We start from the raw sequence: 21579 nt of genomic DNA on the forward strand, positions 1-21579 counted from the left end.
CTGTAACTTTTCCTGTTGCACAGTCACTAGAGCGTGCTGGGTCTCTCTCTCTCCCTTGAATCTGACAGCAACCACGTTTTCAGAAACGTGGCCCCAAAACACGAGTGTATCTCAGCAGAACTTGAAAGCAAGTTCTTCTTTGAGTTTGATTTCTCAGTTGGCTTTTAAAAGATGTGCAGTCGTGCAACTACATCATGTACCTTCTCCGAGTAATGACCACAACTGGTCCCCAAATGTTTACCAGCACAAGGATGCCTACATGCAGGAAGTGGGAAATGGGGGTGGGTCTGGTAGTTACTCTTGATGTGGTCAATCTGCCACTGACCTTGTTTGAGTAAGGGGAAGGGGAGGATGTGAAAATGAGACTCTGCTTTAATCTCTTGTGTGCATTTTATCTCCCCTCCAACTTTCTAAAGAAGTTTCAACTATTAGAGCCAGCTCCCTTCCCTCCTTCTTCCCCTTACAATTACAGGAGGCGCAGGGAGAACAGCAGCAGCAGCAGCTGAGGCTGAGTTGCGCAGGCTTGTTGTTGAGCTGAAGTGGTGATAGCATCAAAGGAAATGGATGGGGATTTCTGAGATCAGAGCTGTTAGGGCCATTCATGATTTGTTGCCAGGCTGAAAGCTGCTGCAGAGAGAGCTGCCTGAGAAATGCTGATTAATACAGTAATTGAGGTTTTCTATGAGCGAGAAGGAAAAAATGAAAATATGACTAAAAATGTTCTTTTTGAAATGAACAACATTTTGAAATTGCACATTCCAGACAATAGCAGCTACTGGTATGAAAGATTTCTATAAAAGAGCAGAAAACTTCTGGTTGAACAGGGCGTCTTTTTATGTTTCTCTATTAAGGAGGAAGGTCAGAAGGTCAGTCTATATATTTCTTTAATGGCAGAGTTTCCTTTGTGATTATTCTTACTTTAGGACACATTCTTAACAATTTATTTCTGTCTCTTCTTTCTTGATAAACTTAAGTTTTATTTCAGATCAGGCACTGTTAGGTTAGACCTGCACACCAGCAAAATCCTTTCTCCTGTGCTACAGTAGTTCTGGGCTCAGCTTCGCTGAGACACCTGGAGCTAATTTCAGGATAGCCTTGGAGTGTGCCACGGAGTTATTTGAAGTCCGTAGGCTTCACAGGCTGTACTCGCCTCCCCAGGCTCCCGGGAGAGAGCTGCACTGACCTGGGATATTGGCATCCTCCTGTTGTCCTGACGAATATTTCACTTCATCTGATCTGATCTAATCTCTGCTTCCTCTTCTTCTCCAGCCCAAAAGCGTTCTCAGTTCCTTGAAAGGCAGATTTGCTTTTCTCCTGCTCTCCTTCACATTAAGAAGATCAGCCCCTGAAGGAAACACATCAACCCTTCCCCCCTCCCCCCCCCCCCCCCCTTTTTTTTTTTCAAGCTAACAGGGAAGTGAAAAGCTCTGAAACAGCTGCCTCTCAGAGTGAGACTATTTTTCGGTAAAATAATCACCTTCAGTATGACTACATTGTTTTTCTGTTCTATGCGGTGTGACTCAGCATCAGTTAATTAACCCAATCAAGTAGGCCGGATTTCTCTCCTTTAATGAATGGTTCTTCCTACTTCAGAGCCTTCCTAGACCTCGTTTTGGATGTGCCTCGCTTTTACCGGGTATATCCAATTACATTTATATCCTTCAGCCCAGTGCTCAGGCCACCTCTCTTGTGGAATTATGCTGTGGTGGAAGTTAAGCCAGGACACTCACTTGCAAGCAGTTGCCCTACTTACGTCTGCTGCCATGAGCCCTCCTGTGTTAGCGCATACGGAAGGTCTTTACACAGATATACTATTCTTGACATCGCAGACCGAAAATGGCAAGTAATCCTTTCCACACATCTTTTTATCAAGAGGGAGGAGGAGCAGGTTAAGGGAAAGGGGTGTGTGTACACCCATCAGAGAGACAGACAGGCATCCAATTGCATAAAACCTTTTTTTCCCCTCTTTCTCCCTTTTTCCTGTGAAGAAATACGTAACACCCAGATCACCCCAAAATATAAGTGCGCATGTGTTTAGAAGAAGAATGTGAAACTAGCTGCCACGTAAAGTGCCGGGAAAGCAATGAGAAATATGCTTGCAGACGTGTGAGAAAAAGGAAAAGTAGTAGGGTTGCCTCACAGCGAAGCAGCTAGTGTTCGCACTGGGCTGTAGATGGCTATAAATGGAATTGTGCATCACCGTTCCTCTGAGCCCGAGGACGCCTCGCTGAAGAGACAGGACCACTGAAGGAAGTAAGGCATCTGGTTGTTTTGTAATGAGAAGCAGGAATGCTCTTAATAATAAACAAACAGGACATTGTATGCCATCATCACAGGATGTCCTTCCTTCAGCCAGCACGCTGGCTTGGATCGGAGGAAAAAAAATTGGGTGCATGGTCCGCTGATTGCTATACCAAGCCTCCTTCCATCACCAGCGTGCTCCCAGACGGCTGATTACGTACCGCGCTGCGCAAGATCAGTGCTTGTTTTCTTACCACGCTGTGAAAGAGGCATCGAGTTTGGAAATGCTGCCTGCCTTGCCCTGCTTTTGTGAGCTTCCCTGCTGTTACTTGGGGAGAGGGGGAAGATTTTATTTAAAGGAAGAAACAGAAATGCTTTTCCTAATTCCTTCTACAAGAGTTGATTAGAAAGAGACTCTGGAAAGGGATAAAGTCAAAACTCTGAAACTCCCAAATTGGTCAAGTACAAGTAAAGTACTGTATTTGTTAAGGTTTGGGAGTAAGCACTTTAAATCGGGCTTTAATGGATGTTCTGGAACCCGGGGGTCGTTTTGTTATGATGTTCCATCTAGTCAAATTGAGGGAGGACGAAAGCGGGTACGTGTCGACCTGTGGAGCTTAAAATAGCACGAAAAATAGATTCCTAGTAAAAACTGCCTCATGCACGCTTCCCACAAAGCGCGGAGGTGCCTGCCCACCACAGCCAGGCCGCGGGGCAGCGGCCGCCGCTCTCCCTCTTTTCGCAGAGGCCGTCCCGGCCGTCCCACCTTAGTCGAAAGGGGAGGCAGCAAAAAAAAAATTATTACTAATAATTTTTTTTTTTTTTTTAAACCGCGGTGTGTTGCGGGGGGCGTGGGCAGGGCTCAGGGCAGGAGGGTCGGCAGGTGGAGCCCCACCTCCGGCGCTGTGGGGCGAGGGAGCCGGGGAGGGGCCGGGCCGGTGGCGGGCGGGGGGAGCGAGGCAGGCAGGCTGGCGGGCGGGCGGGCGCGCGCGGGGCCGGGCGCGCGGCGTTGTGGCAGGCGGCCCCCCAGCGTTCCTCGGCGGCAAGAGCAGGGCGCGCGGCAGCACCTGTCTGACAGGGGGGAGGAGCGGCGGCGGCGGCGGGGAGCGGCGGCGGGAGGTGTGAGTCAGTCTCCCGGGGACCCGGCCGCTGGAAGGAAGGAGAAATGTTTACTCTGTAGAGATGAGCCAGGTTTGCCGTCGACGGTGGGCTTCGGTGTGGAAACGCGCGCGGACTGTGCCCCGGTAAGGAGCGCGGTGCCTCCCTCACCCTTACTTCATCTCCCCCCTCCTCCGCCTCCCCGGCTTCTTCTTCTCGCCCTCCCCGGTCGCGCCGGCGTGCGGAGGACGGAGCGCAAGTTTCCTCGCCGCCTCTCCCGGGTCGGGAGCGCTCCTCGGATCAGCCTTAACCCTTTCGCTCCGCCGCGCAGCCGTCAGCCCCCCCGCCCCGAGTTTCGCTGTTTGCCTCCTCTCCCCCTCTCCTCATGCCGAGGGCCGGGAACTCCCTCGACGGCAGCGCCGGGACGGGGCGCGGGGCTGGCCCCGAGGCGGCCGCGGGGGAGCTGCGCGCCTCCACCCCCCGCCTCGGCGCCTCCCGACAGTTGCCGCCGGCCCGGCCCGGCCCGGCCCGGCCCGGCCGTGCCTCCCCGGCGGGGGTCCCTGTTAACCCCGAGTCCGACAGCCTTTCATCTCTTTCTCGGAAGATCATGCTGTTTCAGTCGTCGCGTCTCGGTGTTCCCGGAGGAAGGGTGTGAATTTCGCAGTAGCTGCGTATCTGAAAAGGAAAAACGAAGGGATTTTACGCCGGGATTGAACGTCATTCCCAGCTACCGGCGTAGGCACAGATTTCGGTCCCTAGCGAACCTCACGGGAAGAGCCCGACCTAGTACCTGTTTGGGCATAGGTTTGATAACAGCGCTTCTGTCCTGGATAGACAGAGGGGCGAAGGACTTGGTGGAATTGTCCTGCAAGGCTCCTGCCCAGTGCTTTGAGATAGGAATTCTCGGAGGTACCATCAAAAGGGATAGAAAAACTTTCTTTAAATATTATTTTATTTATTTTCCCCCACTCTTTTTTTTTTTTGGCCCCCGATAACGTGTTGCAGTGCTTTGTGCAGGGCTGCTGCAGTGATGCTGGCAGGATGTCGGCTGTCTCAGCCTTCCATGCCAAAGGATAAGGGGACGTCAGGAGGAGGCGGGGGGCCAGGTTGTTTTGAAAGTTGTTTGTGTGTTGAAAGCCGGTGGGAAAGTTCAGGCTTCCCCATTTGGAAGAGGCAAGGCTGGGTTCCGCTCTTCCAACATGCGCTTTCCATTTTTAGCTTCATTCAGACGCAGACAGCAGCTCCTTTCCTCTTCCTCTCCTTGTTTGTGACACTTTTCTGAGGCAGCTTTTCCACAGGCAACTAAGTGGTCTCACGGCCATGACCCCACGTTTTCTTCGGCATGGAATATTTTTTTTCTCTCGGAGGCATTAAGGAAAGGGTCTGAAAAAGGTAAAGCGGTTGTCAGCCTAGGGATTTTTTCCTCTTTGTTTTTGTTCCCTCCTTATTATTACTGAGGCTGGCGTTTTAAGGCTCTGCTTCAGTCAGAGCAGCTTCGTTTACACTGCTTTTTGGCTATTACTCAACTGTACCAACTATCCTGCATATGCTTTTAAAGTGTCACAGACTACTGTATTAGTCACGCTGTCTCAACGGAAACCACAACACTGAAGGACAATGAGGATTAAAGGCTGTTTTCTTATTTTCCAGGCTGCTACACAGTGTAGCTCGGACGCTGTGAGTTTCAAGAATCTGGTGAAAGGGAGAGAGTGGACAATGAAAATGGACATGGAGGATGCTGACATGACTCTGTGGACGGAAGCCGATTTTGAAGAGAAGTGCACGTACATTGTAAATGATCACCCGTTGGATCCAAGTGCCGACGGAGGCACCCTAACTCAGGCAGAGGCTTCCTTGCCAAGGAACTTGACTTTCAAATACGCATCTAACTGCAAAGAGGTAAGCGGCAATGCTCTGGGGAAGGTTGGAGTCAGACAAGCCAAATCACAGCGCTTTGGAAAGTGTGTGCTCATCCTGGCTTCCATTCTTTAACACACACACACCCCCACACACACCCCCTACCACCACCACCACCACCAATAAATGCTGCCCGCTGGCTTTTAAGATGGGACCCTAATAACTCTTTTAAGAAACTGTGAGATGGTCATCTGTCATGTAATATTTTCACTGGAAATCACAGCCAGCCTATCCCTGAAACCGGTTTTGTACCAATTCGCAAACAGTTAAATTTTCACACAATTTGAACAACATCTGAATAAGCATATTTAAACTGTGGGGTAGTTCTCTGTGCCAATTTCTAGACTGCTGTTTGCCAGGACCATTCATTGCCTCTGGCTCAGAGATTAAAGTGCCTCGGTTGTCCAATAAATAACTTAAAAAAAAAAAAAAGTAGAGGAGGGAAAAAAAAACAAATTCCTGGAAATGTGTTTAATTATTTCTTTTTGTTTTCCCTTTGGTTATGAAATTGCTTTATTCTTTTCGTGAGCTTGCTGTATTCCTGACTTCCTAAATTCTTAAAAACTCCGGCATGTCGGTTAAGGAAGTGATGGTAGAACTGCAGCAAGCTTGACAGAAGGGTGGCCGTACCTTAAATTAACTTTTGTTTATCTGGGACAGTATCTTCACTGGTAGCTAGCCGTGCGAGTCTGTCCTATCCTTGTCCCTGGAGTGGGTACATTCTTTGTTGTTGTTTCAGAAGGGCTGGAAAGAAATGAGCCCGGATGAGCAATTTGGTTTTGTGTTTACTCCTTCATATAGAGTAGCTATTATAGCTAGGTGTGATGTTCGGCAGGGTAATAACCCAAGGGACAACCCTTCATTTCTCCTTGTGCTGAGACTTGCGGTATAGCAGCTATTACCTGTGCTTCTACTTTGGCTAAACACACTGACCACAGAGCTGAAAAGAAGAGGTACACTCATCCGTGCCTATCAAATATTTCCTTCCAAAGTAGGTACTTGTTTAGTCCTGCGTACAGAAGTAGGTCCGGACCCCCAGCTGGAGGGTATTGGCACTGTGGAATGTAGCTTGGCAGCGACTAGTAGGTTTGGTAAGAAGTTAAAGCTAAATTCTCCTTAAAATCACTCTTCCCATCTGCCCTGCCCTGCCCTGCCCTGCAGAACTTTGGCAGAGAAAGGACGCGCTCCAGAAAAAAGGTGCAAAACCTTGTTTTGCATTACTGCATCGTTAGATAGGTCGTGCTTTGGTGGAGCGGCAGGGGGGGAGATAAAGCTGCCACTCCGCTGCGTGATACGGGATGATTTCTTGGTTGAAGGATGAGCCTGCAGCACGACAGCTCAGGCAGATCCTCGGCAGCCGACTGGTGACTGATTGGCTGCCCAGGCTGCTTGCTCTCTCTGCCTCCGTTTAGTCCTGCTGCCGCAGCAGGAGACGTCCGAGGAGCTTTCAAAATTCCCAGCGCTGTGTTTGGAAACACCAAGGTGTAATATCCATACACTATAGCTCAGATCAGTGAATCGGGGTAGGAGGATTGCTGCCATCTCGGTATACAAGGTGGGGGGAGAGAGAAGTCGTTGAAAGATCCCTGGTTCTTCCTTGTAAAATGTGACCCGTGCAGCTCTTTGCTAGTGGGAGTCTGAATATAGGACATCCTCCTTTTGTTCTCCAGAGTTCCCCCCAGTCTTTTATTTGCGCTGAATAGCACCTACTGTAAGGAGCAGTAGGAACTTTCGAACCCTGACTATTTCTAAGGTAGCTCTGACAGAAAGGGCCGATCTGATGCTTTTTTCCCCCACCTTCTGTGAAAGCTACAGTCCTATAAATGTGTGGACAGGTCACTTGTTTGCTGCTTGTCTGCAGGGCGAAAGAGTTGTAAATGGCATAATTCCGCTTGCATTCTAGCAACTTCTGACATGAAACATATTTTTCTCTCTGCCTTCGAAGTTTGATTTTGTTCAGCGGGATCAGGACTGGGTGCGTGTTGCTCTCGCACATCAGTGTCTGTGGGGTCAGCAAGGGAGCCTGATTCTGGTTTTGACCTCATGGAAAACCACTGGAGTCCTGACAGCTCGATAGGGTGGGATTTTTTCCCTTGTGAAAGGATGAGGTAAGACTTCGGGGGATGCATGCATGCATGCTTGCCAGTGGGTTTCAGAAGTGAGCTGTCTTCATTGTTAACTTGGGGGAGAGCTGTGGCTTCATCAGACTGAGAGTTTTAAATGCTGAGTCAGTTTATTGACAAAAACATATATAATACATCGCTTGTGAAATGCTAATACTGTCATGATTAGATCATGAAATCCTAGTGCTGTCATGATTAGTATTCTATCTCCACTTGGAGTAGGAAAAGTACTGCCTGCCTGCTTAGGAGGGAGGAAGTACAACTGCTGTTGTTTGGGGAGGGTTGCTTTTTGTGTTTCTTTTCCGTGCCTGCTTTGTGAAGCAAGTAGCTCCTCTTTAAAGGTTTATTGAATTTGCAAGGGAGTCTATGACACATCATACTCTTGTTTATTCTTGGATCTTGATCGGGGATTTTTCTGAAGGACACATTTTTCATTATGAGTTCACAGTATGTGTCAGCATTTTAAAAAATGAATTACTACTGCTCGTAACATTTTAGGCCGCTAGATTTACATGAAGTCATTATTTATTTCTGTGCGTGAATTATTTACCCTTTCCACCAGTTTTAGCAATTGACAAAAAATGATGAAACGCAGTGCCAAAATCACGCTCTAGAAGGCCATATGTGAATGTTCTTTTCATGAACATGTTTAAAAACGTTTTTTTCAATAATTTTTCCCTTTGGTCTTAGTTCTTAAAGCCCAAACAGCCCTACGCGATATAAAGTGCCAGTTATTCTGCTGTCTTGAATATTACTGGTCCATGAGCCTGACAGAGAGAAACTTACCTCAGCAAACCCATTCCTTGTTGCATTTCTCTGATAAGGCCATTTTTTAGAGACAGACCCCGAATCAGTGATTTGGATGAAAGCTGTGATTTTGAGCTGTTAGAAAGTGTGCCTTGCTGACCTCAGACACTTGCTCTCCCCTGTTGCTTTTATTCTGTTTCTTATGATCACTGAGGAAGTGGTCTGAGAGCGTTTTATTTCGTGGCATCTCTTTTAGATAACTGATCACTGAGCGAAGGGGTAAAATTTGTGCGGGCTTATGTAACTGTGGAACTGGTAGTTAAAAAAATAAATAAACCAGTGTTATTCCGGGACACACGATGGCCTTCCCTATTTGCATTTGGAGAATGCTGTTATTTCACTGAAGCCAATAGGAGGTTTTTTTCGGCGTTTTGGGGTTTTTTAAAGCAGTTCCACGGTCCCACTGCAAAACATCCTCCCCTTGCAGAATTAAGAGGGATGGTCGTATACTTCCAGCGCCCTCTCCCCAGACAAAGGTCTAGGAGTGTTGGTGTTCCAAAGCGCCTTTTGGTACCAAGTTTGGAACCGGAGCCCATCGGTCTCTCGTCAGGGGGCCGCGGCCGGGGCGGGATGTGCTCCGCCACCCACCGGCTGCTGACCGGGCCTGCCGGCCTCCAGCCCTGCCCCGCCCGCCGCCCGGCCCCCGCCGCCGTATTAGGACCCTGGTCAGTTCCAGGCCCGCCGCCGCCGTCCCGGGCTGCTCCCGGCCCCGGGCTGCTCCCGCCGGGCTCCCCCCGCCAGCCCGGCCGGGCTCTCGGCAGCGCCGCGCCTCCAGGCTGCAGCCGGGCTCCGCTCCGCTCCGTTCCGCTCGGCGCGTCCCGGCCCGCTCCGGCCCAGGGCAGAGCGAGCGGGTGAGCCCGGCCCGGCCTCGGCAGGAGCCACGGCTGCCCACCGCGCCGGGAGCCGGCCTTGCGGCTTCAGGCTAACGTTTGAGTGCCTCTCCGTGCGGGAAATGCTGGTTCGCTGAAAGGAAAAGCGTGCTAGCGGCCCGCTTGCAAGTGTGGAAACTTGGAGCTTTGAAGGGAGAGGGGGTAAGTGTCTTAAGAGAAAAAATGGTTCTGCAACGAGCGCGGTGCTCCCTTACGGCACGGTTCAGACCCAGAAGGCTGCACAAGGGCAGTAGGTTTTTATTTGCGGGGAGCCAGCTCGGGTCATGCTCCTCTGCTTCCCTGCCAGGAGGCTGTTTCGGAAGGTCCCGTCGCCGCGAGGCAGCAGTGTGCTGAAGGACACCTGGTGGACATAACTCTGAAATGCCTCTGCCACAGCGTTTCGGCAGCCCGGAGACGGCTTCCCCTCTGCTCTGGACGGGGAGCTCCTTCGCTGTTTTGCCTACAAGCCCTCGGCAGCTCTGTACTTCGTGGCCTCTTGTTAAGCCGCCCCCCTTAAGCAGCGGCAGGGCAGGAGCCCCTTTTGGCTGCGGCCAGGGGGCTGCCGGCAGCCTGGAGCCAGTCTGTCCTGGCACTGCCGGCACCCCTCTCCTGGAGGGTACCCCTCCTGAACCACAGCAGCTGAGCTTGTGGGGGCACAACGGAGGCGAAAGCCACCCTCGGTTAAAAGTCATCTGGACAGCTTTAGTCCGGTTTAGCAAAACTTCAGTGTTGGCACACACGGGTGTACAGAACATCCTCCACCAAAATAACCTTCTGATTGGTATGGGGTGAGAAATCGTCTTTGTGTTCAGCTGTGCCGGGGGAGAAGCAAAGACTGCATGTAAGGTGGATATCAAAAAGTATCTGCTGTGTCAGAGACACCAGTTCAGTGAATGTTTCAAGTTGACTAGTTCGAGGAGTGATTTCTAGAGATTCTGAGAATTTCATTAAAGTCTTTTTAATTAAGACCAAGATATTTTAAAACCATGAAAAAACTCCAGTTACCATGCAGTAAAACTAGTAGGGTGTGCTGTAGCTTGGTTGTGAACTTTTCTTGAGAGGGCAGATGGATGTAAATGAAGATATATGGGGAAGATGAGAAGAACATCTGCCTTTTTCAGCTCTCTATGAGAAATGTACAAGCAAGACAAAAATAAAACTGAGCCACTGAGCTTGTTTCAGCTTGTGGTAGGTGTAGGAAAATTTCTGGAAGTCCCTTTTCTCTCTCTTCAGTCCAGATGCACAGATCAATGGAGCATTTAACTACCTCTACTGTTGACATTTAATTTTTTTTGTAGTGTGCTGAAACACATGTTGAAACGCAGACAAGCACAAACAGCCACCACGTACACCCAGAAATCTGTTTCCGGGTGGATTATCTCCTCGATTCCATGGCTGTTATTTGTCACCTTTATTTTGACATTTAATGTCAAATTATGCTAGGCATTAGTTTGTTTACTGGGAGTTTTAATCTTGACCAATACACAGGCAAGTATTTGTCTGTCTCTCTCCCTCTCTCACACCAAGGATGATACAACAAAAGAAAATGTAGCATGAGAAAATCACAAGGCTTAACTAACTTGTGAAGTGCTGTCTACAGTCCAGGGTTTTTGCCTCCTTTACTGTGAAGGACTGTTAACAAAGAAAAAGAAATGCTCCCTTCAGTGAGCTATCTGCAGGGTCTAATGAGTGCTAATCTGCTTTGGTAAGAACATTTATTTGTGGAGTACAGACAGCAATAATCCCAACTCTCAGTGTTTGTCAACCACTTCTGCTGTTCCTGTCTTGTTCTGAAGTCCTGATGAACAAAAAGACAAGAGACAAGATGTGTGAAGGGGATACTATTAATACATTTTGCCGTGAAAGTCTGGTTATAATACCAAATTAATGGGCTTTCTACCTTCCTTTTTTTTTCCGCTTTCTGAGCAGCAGGATCAACCTTGCAAAGGCTTGGGGTTGTTGGTTTACAAAATTGTTGGTTTTCTAACATTGTTTGGACACATTAAATTTAAGCAGATTGGTGAGGAACAGAGAGAGACAAAACCAGTAACTCAGCAGTGTTTTGCAAAGGGTTACTCCAAGGCACGTTCTTCTGAATAATGATGAATTGCTTCCTGATTTGTGGTCAGTGACTTTTTTTGGTATAATTACTGTCAAGAAGGAAGCTGAACAACTAGAATACATTTCTTAGACCTAGCATAGTGGAGCATTTTCATCAAAATCTTTACGCCTTTCTGACCAAACCCACTTGACATATGTTACCGGAACTGCTGACTCCTTTTTATAAGAGGGTGATCTGCGAGTACATGTCCCAAAGCCATTTCGTATTCTGTTTTGTATGCCACTGTATGCTGGTGAGAGAATTGTAGATTGTCTTTTTTTTTTTTTTGTTCTCCTTTTAGCTATCAGGATGGGTATAGAGTGAAGAAGCGGGGGGAGGTGGGGGGAAGGTTTCATTTTGATCTGGAGGAGTAGTCATTCCAGTTCCTAACTTATTAGAAAAGTGAGCTCTGTAGCAGTGAAGTGATTGATAGCTATTGAATATTCTTGTCTGCTGGAACTAGACTTCTGGGGGTTGCCTTTGGTGGGAGAAATAACTTCTGAAGATATTTGACAGTCTCTGTACGTTTCGCTTACTGTTTCTTCTTGTAAATGTATTTCCACAAAATGCGTTTTTCAGACAGTGTTCATCTTTGGCTTCCGTATGCTCGGTAAGATGCTAGTACCTAACAAAGCTGGTCATATCGTATCCAGCACGGTTGCCAATTTATTTCTGTTTTGCTGACCTGTCACTAAAAACCTCTTGCATCGGTTGCTTTACCTTGTTAAGTTTCGGGGGACAGGGGAGAGGAAGGAAGACTTTTCGATCTCTACTGGCAATGGACTGATCCTGTGCTGCTCTTCTTGTAGGTCACTGGAGTTATAAGCAAAGAGTACATCCCAAAAGGAACGCGCTTTGGACCCCTGGTAGGAGAGATCTATACCAGCGATACGGTTCCCAAGAATGCAAACAGAAAATACTTTTGGCGGGTAAGCAGGAAAAAACAGCACCATGTTGTTGCAGTAAGCAGATCACTAAATGAGTACAGCTGAAGAAGCTGGGTCACTTCCTGCTTCAGACCTGTGTGAATGCAGGGGGCAACTTCTCTACACTGCCAGGCACGAACAGAGCAAACCAAGCAGTGGAGTGAACTAAGCCGAGTAAAAGCCTGACTGTCTTGGGTCTAGGGACTGTGTGGGTGGAGAGAGCGGGGGAGATGCACAGCCCTTCCTGACTCTGTCTTCCAAAATGGATCAGTGCTTGATGGTGTAAAGAAATAGTTCTGCTGCTTGCTGTAGGGGCAGGTTATTTTGCATTTCTTCACAGCGGAAAGTCATTCTTGTTTATGCAAATATCATGTATCCTTGATTTTCCCAGCTACGAAGAAGTTGTGAAAGTGCTGCATCATTTTTTACTCTGGGATTGCGACAAATTTTGTGACATTTTTTTCCTGGGTTTTGAATAGAGCTGCTATAACACAGTGGTGGTGGTCTTCAGAGTATATCATTCAAGTCATAAGCTTTTCAAGTCTGCTTCAGAAAGTGTTAAAAGAGCAGCCCACAGATCTTAGTGAAGGGAAAAATCCATTAATACCAGACAAACACTAGAGGTGATGCCTCATTTCTACTCCATAGTATAAGCTGGAAGGGAGCACCAGCCAGTTTGTTTTGGCTTGGGGAGTCTGTGCTGGGGAATATGCTTCCAGTTTATCAGTTGACATAATCCTCAGTTTCCTTTACAGACCCATCATTAATTGTTAGAGAACATTCCTTCAGCCCCATCTCCTTCCATGGATTTGTTTTGCTGCCTTCTAGTCGTTTAGGTTGTGTCTAAATCGGTGGATTTGGGAGTATATCCAAGCCTCAGTGCCCAGGTGCCTGCCTGCCTTAGCAATATTCCGACCTCATATCCAGGTGAAACCCAGGGCAAGCACCAACGTTCCCCACACCCCTTTCTTCCTACCTAATTGCATCACTTTGGTTTTCTCAGATCATCTTTGTGCAATGTAACACAGCATTGCACAGGCAGTTATCTGCATAAGCATTTTTACAAAGCAGGCAACTGTTTTCACATTCACAAGGCTATAAAATGTTTCCTTCAGCTGAATTTTTTGGGAGCTTGTGTCCAGCGTAGGAAGAGACTGGCACGTTGGCCCTAGCCCTGCCAGTTGTTAGTAAGATGGCAGACATTGGGAGGAGGGGCTGCTAACCGTCTTGCAGGACTTTGTTCATATATTGCAGCAAGAAAGATGACATCATTCCCATGATGTGATTTTAAGCCTTAATGTGGAGGGATCCCCAGAAATAATATCCTAGCAGCCATCTAAGCATCGTTAAATTCCCTGTTATAATCTCTTGATTCGTTCAAGACAGGCTGCTGCACTGAAAATGAATTCCTTCCTAGGGGTCTGACACAGGCTTGCATATGCAAAGGAAATTGTGGGAGATAACTTCCCACATGTTATTAAAGGCATCCTGGGCTTGCTGGCAGGAGTGGGAACATCTGCTGTGTGCGCGGGGGGACGCTGCCTGCGCCTTGCCCGCGCGAGGGGAGCGGGGCTGCCCGGGGCCAGCGTCATTTCTGGGAACCGCGCCATGACTCAGCACATCTGGTCTCGCCTTCCCCAGAATAGGTGGGAGCCCGGTGGGGTGCCTTTGCCCCGGAGCCGGAGCATCCATGGCCCTGCCGTGGGAGAGGTGGAGGGCCGGTTTGGGAAGCGGTGGCAGGCGTCAAGCGCCGGAGCCCTGCGTTCCTGGAAGTTTGCGAGCTGGAGTGAGCAGAGAAACCCGAAGGCTCCTCTTGATGCAGCACAACTCGCCAGGCTCCCTTCCATTTTCTCATAACAAACACACCGCAAAATCTCTCGCAAGCCGCTTTGATGAGGCCACATGTATTTCCCCCTTCTCAGTTTACAGGAAGTTACTCTTAAAGAAAGTGATTCTGGTGTTTACGGCCCGCGTTAAAGGGCCAGACTGCCTCGCCCCTCTCTGCCCGCGGCTCTCGAAGGGAGAAGGTCCCGGAGAGGTCCTGGCTGGCCGGCAGGCGCTCGCAGGGTGCACTGCCCGGCCAGGTAGGTGCAAAAGACAGTGGTGTGAACACAAAGGCAGGAACATGCTGTGGAGTGTTTTCTCCCCGAGATAAGCTCTGTCTCCCCTTCGGAAAGGCATTTCCTGCTCAGCGAGGTGCGTTGCTGGTGCAAGCTGCTCCCACTTCAAGGTCTGGCTTTTGCCCGGTCATCTGTTTTGTGAAACCCAGGAACCCCTTTTCATCCAGCATGGAGCTAGTTCCACCTGAGAGTAAGGGGTGTGTTTTTAACAAACGTGTCTCCTGGATTTTTCTTGGTATGGTGGTGGTTTTTTTTGTTTTTTTTTAATAATTCTCTTATTCTTACCACTTTAAGAAACAATAGCTTCTGTCAGTGATTGGGACTTCTTTACCCCCAAGCTGCTGGGCAGCTTTTAGATTCATGTTTTCTTTCCCTTCTGTGGACAAGCCAGAACGTGTCCCTCAATAGGAAAAGTGACTTCTCATCAACTGGCCCCTCTCCAGGTCTTAAGTTATGGCAGGTGAAGTTCATCTTTGCCTCACCCAGCCTTTCTACAAAAGGGTTACAGTCTAACTATGAGCAAGTGTTGCTTTAGGACTCTGGGGGGGGTGGAGGATGTTTGCATAGTTTAAACCTTTGGGTGGAGGTGGTAGGAAACTGCGAGTACAGAGGCCATAGAAAAAAGGCGAGAAAGACTCTGACGTAGCACAGCCAGTCAGTCTTATACAGGGGTGACTCAAAGCATTAATGCAAGCATGCACTCAGACCTGCAGTCATTAGCATCACCCACTTGTTGATCATAGCACCAGGAAAAGGACTCTAAGGTAGACTTCACTCAGGGAGAGTACTCTGCATTTCAGATTTTGGGTCTGATTTGTTCATACTAGCAGAGACACAGGCTAAGCAGAAATGGAAAAGGTGACTGTGCACTTACCTTTCAATAAGCATCTCTTTTCTTAATGCAGAGGATATCATAGTTGGAAAGGGGGGAATGCAGCTTGAATTCTTATTTGAGTAATATCTGCTTGTTAAAAAAAAAAAAGGCAGCTTATCATTTTTCCCCTCTGGACTCTGTGTGCACGTGTTGCATATTGTGCATATATATATTCGTAAGTGCTTCCTCTCTATTCCAGATCTATTCAAGTGGTGAGCTTCACCACTTCATTGACGGATTTAACGAGGACAAGAGCAACTGGATGCGTTATGTAAACCCCGGCTACTCTGTTCAGGAACAGAACTTGGCTGCTTGTCAGAATGGAATGAACATCTACTTCTACACCATAAAGCCCATCCCTGCCAACCAAGAGCTGCTTGTGTGGTATTGCCGAGACTTTGCAGAGAGGCTGCACTATCCCTCCTCCAGAGAGCTGACAGTGATGAACCTCAGTAAGTGGATTACAGTATAAATGAGGAATGCTAGTAATGTCTCTTCTGCCTATATGATCTAATAATAAGTTGTATAATTACACAGCTGCATCGTTTGTTGTGTCACAGTAGGTAGCTCGGAGTGGAAAAGGGGAATTAAAAAACTCAACACAACAGAACGAGTTCCCTGTGCCTGTTCAAATTTAAACAGATTATAAAAAATTTGAACAGTTACTGGTTTACAATCTGAGTTTTATCTGATGAAATTCTGGACAGACAACCTGAATATATCCTCTGCCTTCAGAACCAAAGATGTTGGTTTACTCTCGGACTTTACAAGTCCAGTTCCCATAGTGCGTTGAGCAAAAGTCTGCTTTCATATCGCATACTAAAGGCTGTCCAGTCATGCTCCCAAAGGGCTGCCCTCGCTGTACAAGGAAGTGGCCATGTGCCATGACTCTGTCTAGGTGTCTGACAAAATACGTGTTTGTTGCCTAATGCTCTTTGAGACTTGCATCTACGCTTACTTATCGTATGGGAGCAAACCTCCTGTGGTCTTCTCATCTGGTTACTTGTTTTTTCAGCTCAGTGTATTTTGTCCCTGTTTCTTGGCTGTATAGCACAGCTTTCGTTTTCTGTTCAAAAATAATAGCACTGGTAACAGGAGGAAGAGGTATTTCCAGGAGTTCATCTCTGTGTTCCTCTGTGGTTTCTGACCATTTCCAGCCTCAGCACTTTTTACTCATAGCTTAATCACTGCCTAGCACCTCACCCAGAGCCCCTTGGAGGGAGGGAGAGATTCTTGCTGACTTCTCAGTTCAACTCTTAGGCTGCCTCCCCTCCTGCTAGCTGCTCTGAGATAGAGCAGAGCATTCTTTTGTCCTTCTGCCAGAGTCTACACTGAGATTTGAGGGAAAAATGGCAGGCAGGTTTTTTTACAAAAAGGACTATTTGCTGTTATTTGGTAACAAATAATGGGTTATAAAATGCCAGTGTTACTTTGGGGGTCATTGAGCTAAAATGTATCCCCACATCATGAAAATGATGTCACAAATTGAGATTAATCAAAAGTACATCTATCCTCTGTGGATGTCGTCCTTTCACCATTTTTTGGTCTGTCACTAAAAATTATAGAAGAAAATTTGCTTTATTCTAATGGCAGAGGGGAGAGGGAGGGAATGTCCTATGCTGCTATATTCTCTATTCAAAAAAAAAAATCTCACTGACTCTGTCATCTGTGCACATACGTCATTTCACCACTCGCTGTGCAGTTTCATCTTCTGATACAATGAAATGTTGGCTTTTCAGTGGGACCTGCAGGTGGGATGAGATAACAGCATTAAGGGTTCCTGTGGATGAGGAGTTTGCAAAAATCCAGCCAGACACATTTGGCCACGAGCTACGAGGATACACAAATGCAGCCTCGCTTTCCTGCATCTGCTGGCATCTTAGGTTGCCTTGCAGAAGTAGCGAGGAATGTATTTGTCAAGTGTCAACTAATTACCTGGTTAGTCTTACTCAGGTCAAAAATAGGGTCTGGACATGTGCAGAATAATCCATTTTAGTAAAAGTAGGCTCAATATCTGGATTTAAAGAAATGGGATCTTGAGCAACAATTGTGTAGTTCAGCCTTAACATTCAAAAAAGCAATCTTCCCAGACACTGAGATCGAAATATCCTTTCTTCTTTTTAAAGATAATTCTGTGTAAACCATTTAGAAATTTTATGTTAGCCCCCTCCACCTAAAGAAAATAGCAGTTCAGAAAAATGAGAAAAAGTGCTCAATTTTTTTGTCTTTTCTACTCATCTTTGTGACAAACACATTCAGGCATAAAGTCTGCAGTTGGGCCAGAAACCCTACAGGTACTGTAAGGACTGAGGCTTTTTAAAGTTTCAGTGCCCTTTCTTGAAAAGTACAGGAAAAAAAATCCAGAGGTCTCCCAAAGATGCTTATTTGCTGAAGGCCCTGTAGCAACAGTGCAAGCAGGGATGGTTTTTCCAGCATTAGTACTGGAACCAGATGAGTTTAAAGTGAAACTGTTCAGTTTCCTCCTTCTTCCTAGGCCACTTCTAGTTAAATCTAAGATTAGCAAGTGTCCTGTTGCCTCTCCAGCCTCTCTCTATCGCAAACCTGGCCAAGGTGCCCTCACACTGTGTTCATCTATGAATAAAGTGCAGAAGGCTTCTCCCCAGATCGCTTGGATCCTTCACCTGCTGCAGATGCGGGGCTTAGCCCCATCAAAACATCTTAACACAGTCTTGCTTGGGGGGACCCACCACCAGTCACCTCCTCCACCTGCTAGGAAGTCAGGAAAGCCCTCTCCAGCCAAACAGATTGCTAATAATTCTCTGTTTAAAGTGGCACAGCTTCCCTCAGAGGAGCAGGTGAGCTTCACTGCCTCTCCCAGCTCCTGGCTGCAGGTTTTGGCACCCTCTGAGGAATAGGGAGGGGAAGTCGGAGCCCAGGTCCCACCACAGGCTGAAGTCAGGACTCCCTCCTGCTGGGACACATGCCGGCACAAGCATGGGGCAGCAGCACTGCCAGCCCATGGTCGTGGTGAGTTGCGCCCAGCTCCCTCCCTCCACCACGTCTTGGCTGTGCAGAGCATGCCGGTGCCCGCAGGAGGCTTTGGAAGAGCTGTGCCTTGGCTGGTTGCCCAGCCCGGCACAGGAGAGGCCACCTGGGACACACACCTACGGAGAGCTTTCAGTCTTGCCAACTTAAAATGTAGGCAGCTGCTTTAGGTGCCTCAGGGGTTTTGGGATCACGGTCTTGGAGTTCAACACCTCAGTTCCTCTTTAAGCACCCGGGCGGGATGGGCCTCCAGGGAAAAATGTATCAGGGAATTTCTCTGGCTTTATTTCCTGTAATTAGTGGCCTCAAAAATGAGAGAACTACCACTTTAGAGCATAAATATATTTACACATCCACATATAACATCTACTTGCCTCTGTAACAGCAAACTTTCAAATTAAAGGTAACTTCTCCAGCGTTAGTTCGTTTGCGCTGTAGAAGGAAAGCATCCAGATTCAAGGCAGCAATTAGGCATGTGCTTAGTTATGGGTTTAACCCTGTCCTGTGTGTTTTCTTGAACTGGGGCCTTTGACCCAGTCCTTCAGACGCTGAAGCACACACCTACCTTCACAGCCGTGATTAGCTCCGAGTGGAGCTACGTAACTTCAAGTGGATGTTGAAGTGCCTGCAAGGAGTTGCACAACAGTGGTAGAGGCAAGACTCCTGCATTATCCCAGAGGTGCAAATACAGTCTCGTTTCGAACGATCCCCTTCTTCCTGTCTGTTTTAAGGCCACTGATGTTGTTTTCTATGAAGATTTGAGATACATCACCTTCAGATGGTGCCATTGTCCAGTAAATGGTTTTAAGTGCAGTGGCACAAGGTTTTGATATTCTGCTGGCCAAAAATCAATTTTCGGTAGTTTCTTCAATATGCTTAACCTCATTCAACTGGGCCGTCAGATTGTCCTTTAGTCTGTGATACTTTATTTTTGGACTAGTGAACAGACTGAGGAAATCTGCTTTGGTGGTCCCACATAGTTTAGCATTTCATTCGTACCTCATTGTAGGGGGATTATTTGAGGACAGAGGGTGTAGAAGGTAACAGTTTAAAAAAAAATAAAACCCCCCCCAAACAATTACATTGACTCAGGACATGACTATTTGATAATAATGTTCATGTATTGCAATCATATGATGCAACTTCCTGCTGCTCATGTTGTGTTTGTGTCCTCAGTCAAGTATGGGCAGGTGACATCTTTTTGGTCAAGCTTAAGAAAAAAAGTTTGAGTTGAGGGAACACAATTTGCATCTTTACAAAACACTTGGCAATCTTTTTGTTTCATTAATAGGTTTAACAAGATATTATTTTAAATCTTTAGGATTTTATGAAGATAAACTTTTTAATACTTGTTTCTTAAATGTGATTTTTTTTTTTTTCTTTTCTTCTTCCTGCTGGCCCTGACACGCTGGCCGTTAGCTAAGTCCTGCCGTTCGCTTTCCCTTTTGTTTATGGGCAGTTTCACTTTCTGGTTTTGAAGCTTCTCTGTTTGGGTTGAGAGGAAACATCTGCACTTGCTTAAAAAAAAATGCCTCCTGGAATCTTCAAAAGAGCTCAGGAAAATGATTTTGAAATGATATGAAAGGTTGTCTTCACAAAACCAGAATTTGGGGGCTAAAGTTGACTTAATATTGAGGATTATTTGAAGGCTCTCTTAAAGACCTTCTCTGAGCAAAATGTTTTCAAAGGCATGTCTTGGACTTTGAAAGACAAGACCCTGCCTTGGACACATTTAGAAAACAGATGATCAAATTATATACTTCTAAATGTTGGTCTCCGTTCTCATTTTGAGTGGAAACACTCTTTGTTTTGCCTGCTTCACAACTTCGAGGTTCTCTTTCTACTAGCAAAAGAGGTGCTTAATTTAGATCGAAAATGTGAATCGGCATAATTAAGCTCCACCACTCTCAAAGTGTTCAGTACCATCTCACTCCTGAAATTACTATTGAAATTACTGTCTACCTACAACCGTTTTTCAAATTTTTAGAAAAAAACAGGTCATTGTTTTTATGAAGTCTTTCTCAGGCTACAGCTTGGGAGCAAAAGAAATGAGAGCAAAGCCTAGAGCTATGCAGCAGTCTGTAGCTGGAACACCCACATTGGAGTGACTTCAGGCAGCCCCTCCGCTCAAGTTTTATTAATGCTTAAAAGTATCAGAAGTTCTGTCTCTTTTCCTCTTGTGCACACTCACTAAGCTCAGATCTGAGCAAATAATCTGTTGACCTTGGTTAGAAGTGGATCAGGCTCCTAAAGAGGCACGTCTGGGTTATTTTCTTTCTTTTTCCCCCTCTCCCCTCCGATCAGTAACTTACAAATGCAGCTGCACTGTTCTTGTTTTGTCATGAACCTCTTTTCTGTGTGTGTCTCTGACCACAGAAACTAGACAGATCTTGGAAGAGTATGTGGCTATATTTAGTGTATGTATGTATATGGGGGTGGGAGGGAGAAGTGCATTTCAAGAGTGAGAGGGAGACGTTGTGATCGGTAAGAACCTAAGTCTAAAATCACAAGTTTTAAAAAAATCTATTTATAAGAAATACCTCCCTCTAACTTTGAACTATGACTCCTTTAAGAGTAACAAGAATGGCTGTAAACCTTTCAATCAGTTTCAGTCCTGGTTTAAATCCACGTTCAGTATAAAACATAAGAACCTCTCCTTGGCCCCTGACATTACCTTCTCTTATTTTACACAGTGCTGACACACTTGTTTATGTTTTTATCTCTGTGGTGTTCCCAAGTGTCCCTTGTGCTCAGATAATAGGGGAGAAAACCAAGAGGGCATTTATGGACGAAAGGTAGCTTGCAAACTAAAGAGCGCTGTCACAGACTTGAAAAATTATCTTTAAATATTGCAACTTCCGTCTACAAATGGAAATTAGTAGGAGGAAAGGCTTTACCAGGAAAACTTTGAAGGGAAGGAAAGAGCAATTGTCTTCACTCTGTCAAGTAGGGACATGGGCCTGTTGCACAAAGAAAGTTATGTTCTCACTGTGAGCTTCCTTTCTGTCACTCACGGGCTTGCTCTGGCACGTAAGGCTCATATGTCCCCACCCTGATTTTTAACCTTGTGACAGTAGGAGCCATTCCTCCAGCTGAAGCAGCCCCGGTTTCTCTATCACTTTTCCAGCAGTGCCAGCACTTCTCCTTCCTCTTCCCCTCCCCCTGGATTTTTTTCTTTAAAAGAGAAAAGTGTCAATTTGAACTTCCTGCTCGACAGACCCCACTGAGAAACTGATATGGGCCTGATAAGGTGGTATTTATTTATTTTTCCTGCTGCAAGGCTTCACAAGTCCTGCTTCTCCCCCACCACCCCCCACCCCCCCGCCCAGCTTTCAGTACATCCCAGTCTCGATACTTCCCAGTGCTGATAGCGTCACTGGGAATATTTGCTCTGAGACGCTGGCGTGGTGACAGGCAGCTGATAAGAAGACGTACATAATATTATTCACTTCTTGAACCTAGTAGGAATTCTATGTTATACTCAAAAATCGGGATGG

General features: G+C 46.9%; 1 protein-coding gene across 5 annotated transcripts in view; it reads left to right on the forward strand.

Annotated features, from left to right (window-relative positions):
• PRDM1 (PR/SET domain 1) overlaps positions 1-21579 on the forward strand; it is a 65138-nt gene that overhangs the window by 36727 nt on the left and 6832 nt on the right. For 3 of the 5 annotated variants that reach the window (XM_074862203.1, XM_074862205.1, XM_074862202.1), the window contains exons 2-4: positions 4990-5238; positions 11966-12085; positions 15276-15528. In XM_074862203.1, coding sequence (XP_074718304.1) covers positions 5056-5238; positions 11966-12085; positions 15276-15528 — 556 coding nt within the window. In that variant the 5' untranslated portion in view covers positions 4990-5055. Of the gene's footprint in view, positions 1-4956; positions 5239-11965; positions 12086-15275; positions 15529-21579 lie in introns of those variants that run through there. The other 2 variants (XM_074862201.1, XM_074862206.1) reach the window with 2 other exon arrangements.

This window comes from Strix uralensis, chromosome 3, assembly GCF_047716275.1.
Source record: "Strix uralensis isolate ZFMK-TIS-50842 chromosome 3, bStrUra1, whole genome shotgun sequence".
NCBI lineage: Eukaryota > Metazoa > Chordata > Aves > Strigiformes > Strigidae > Strix > Strix uralensis.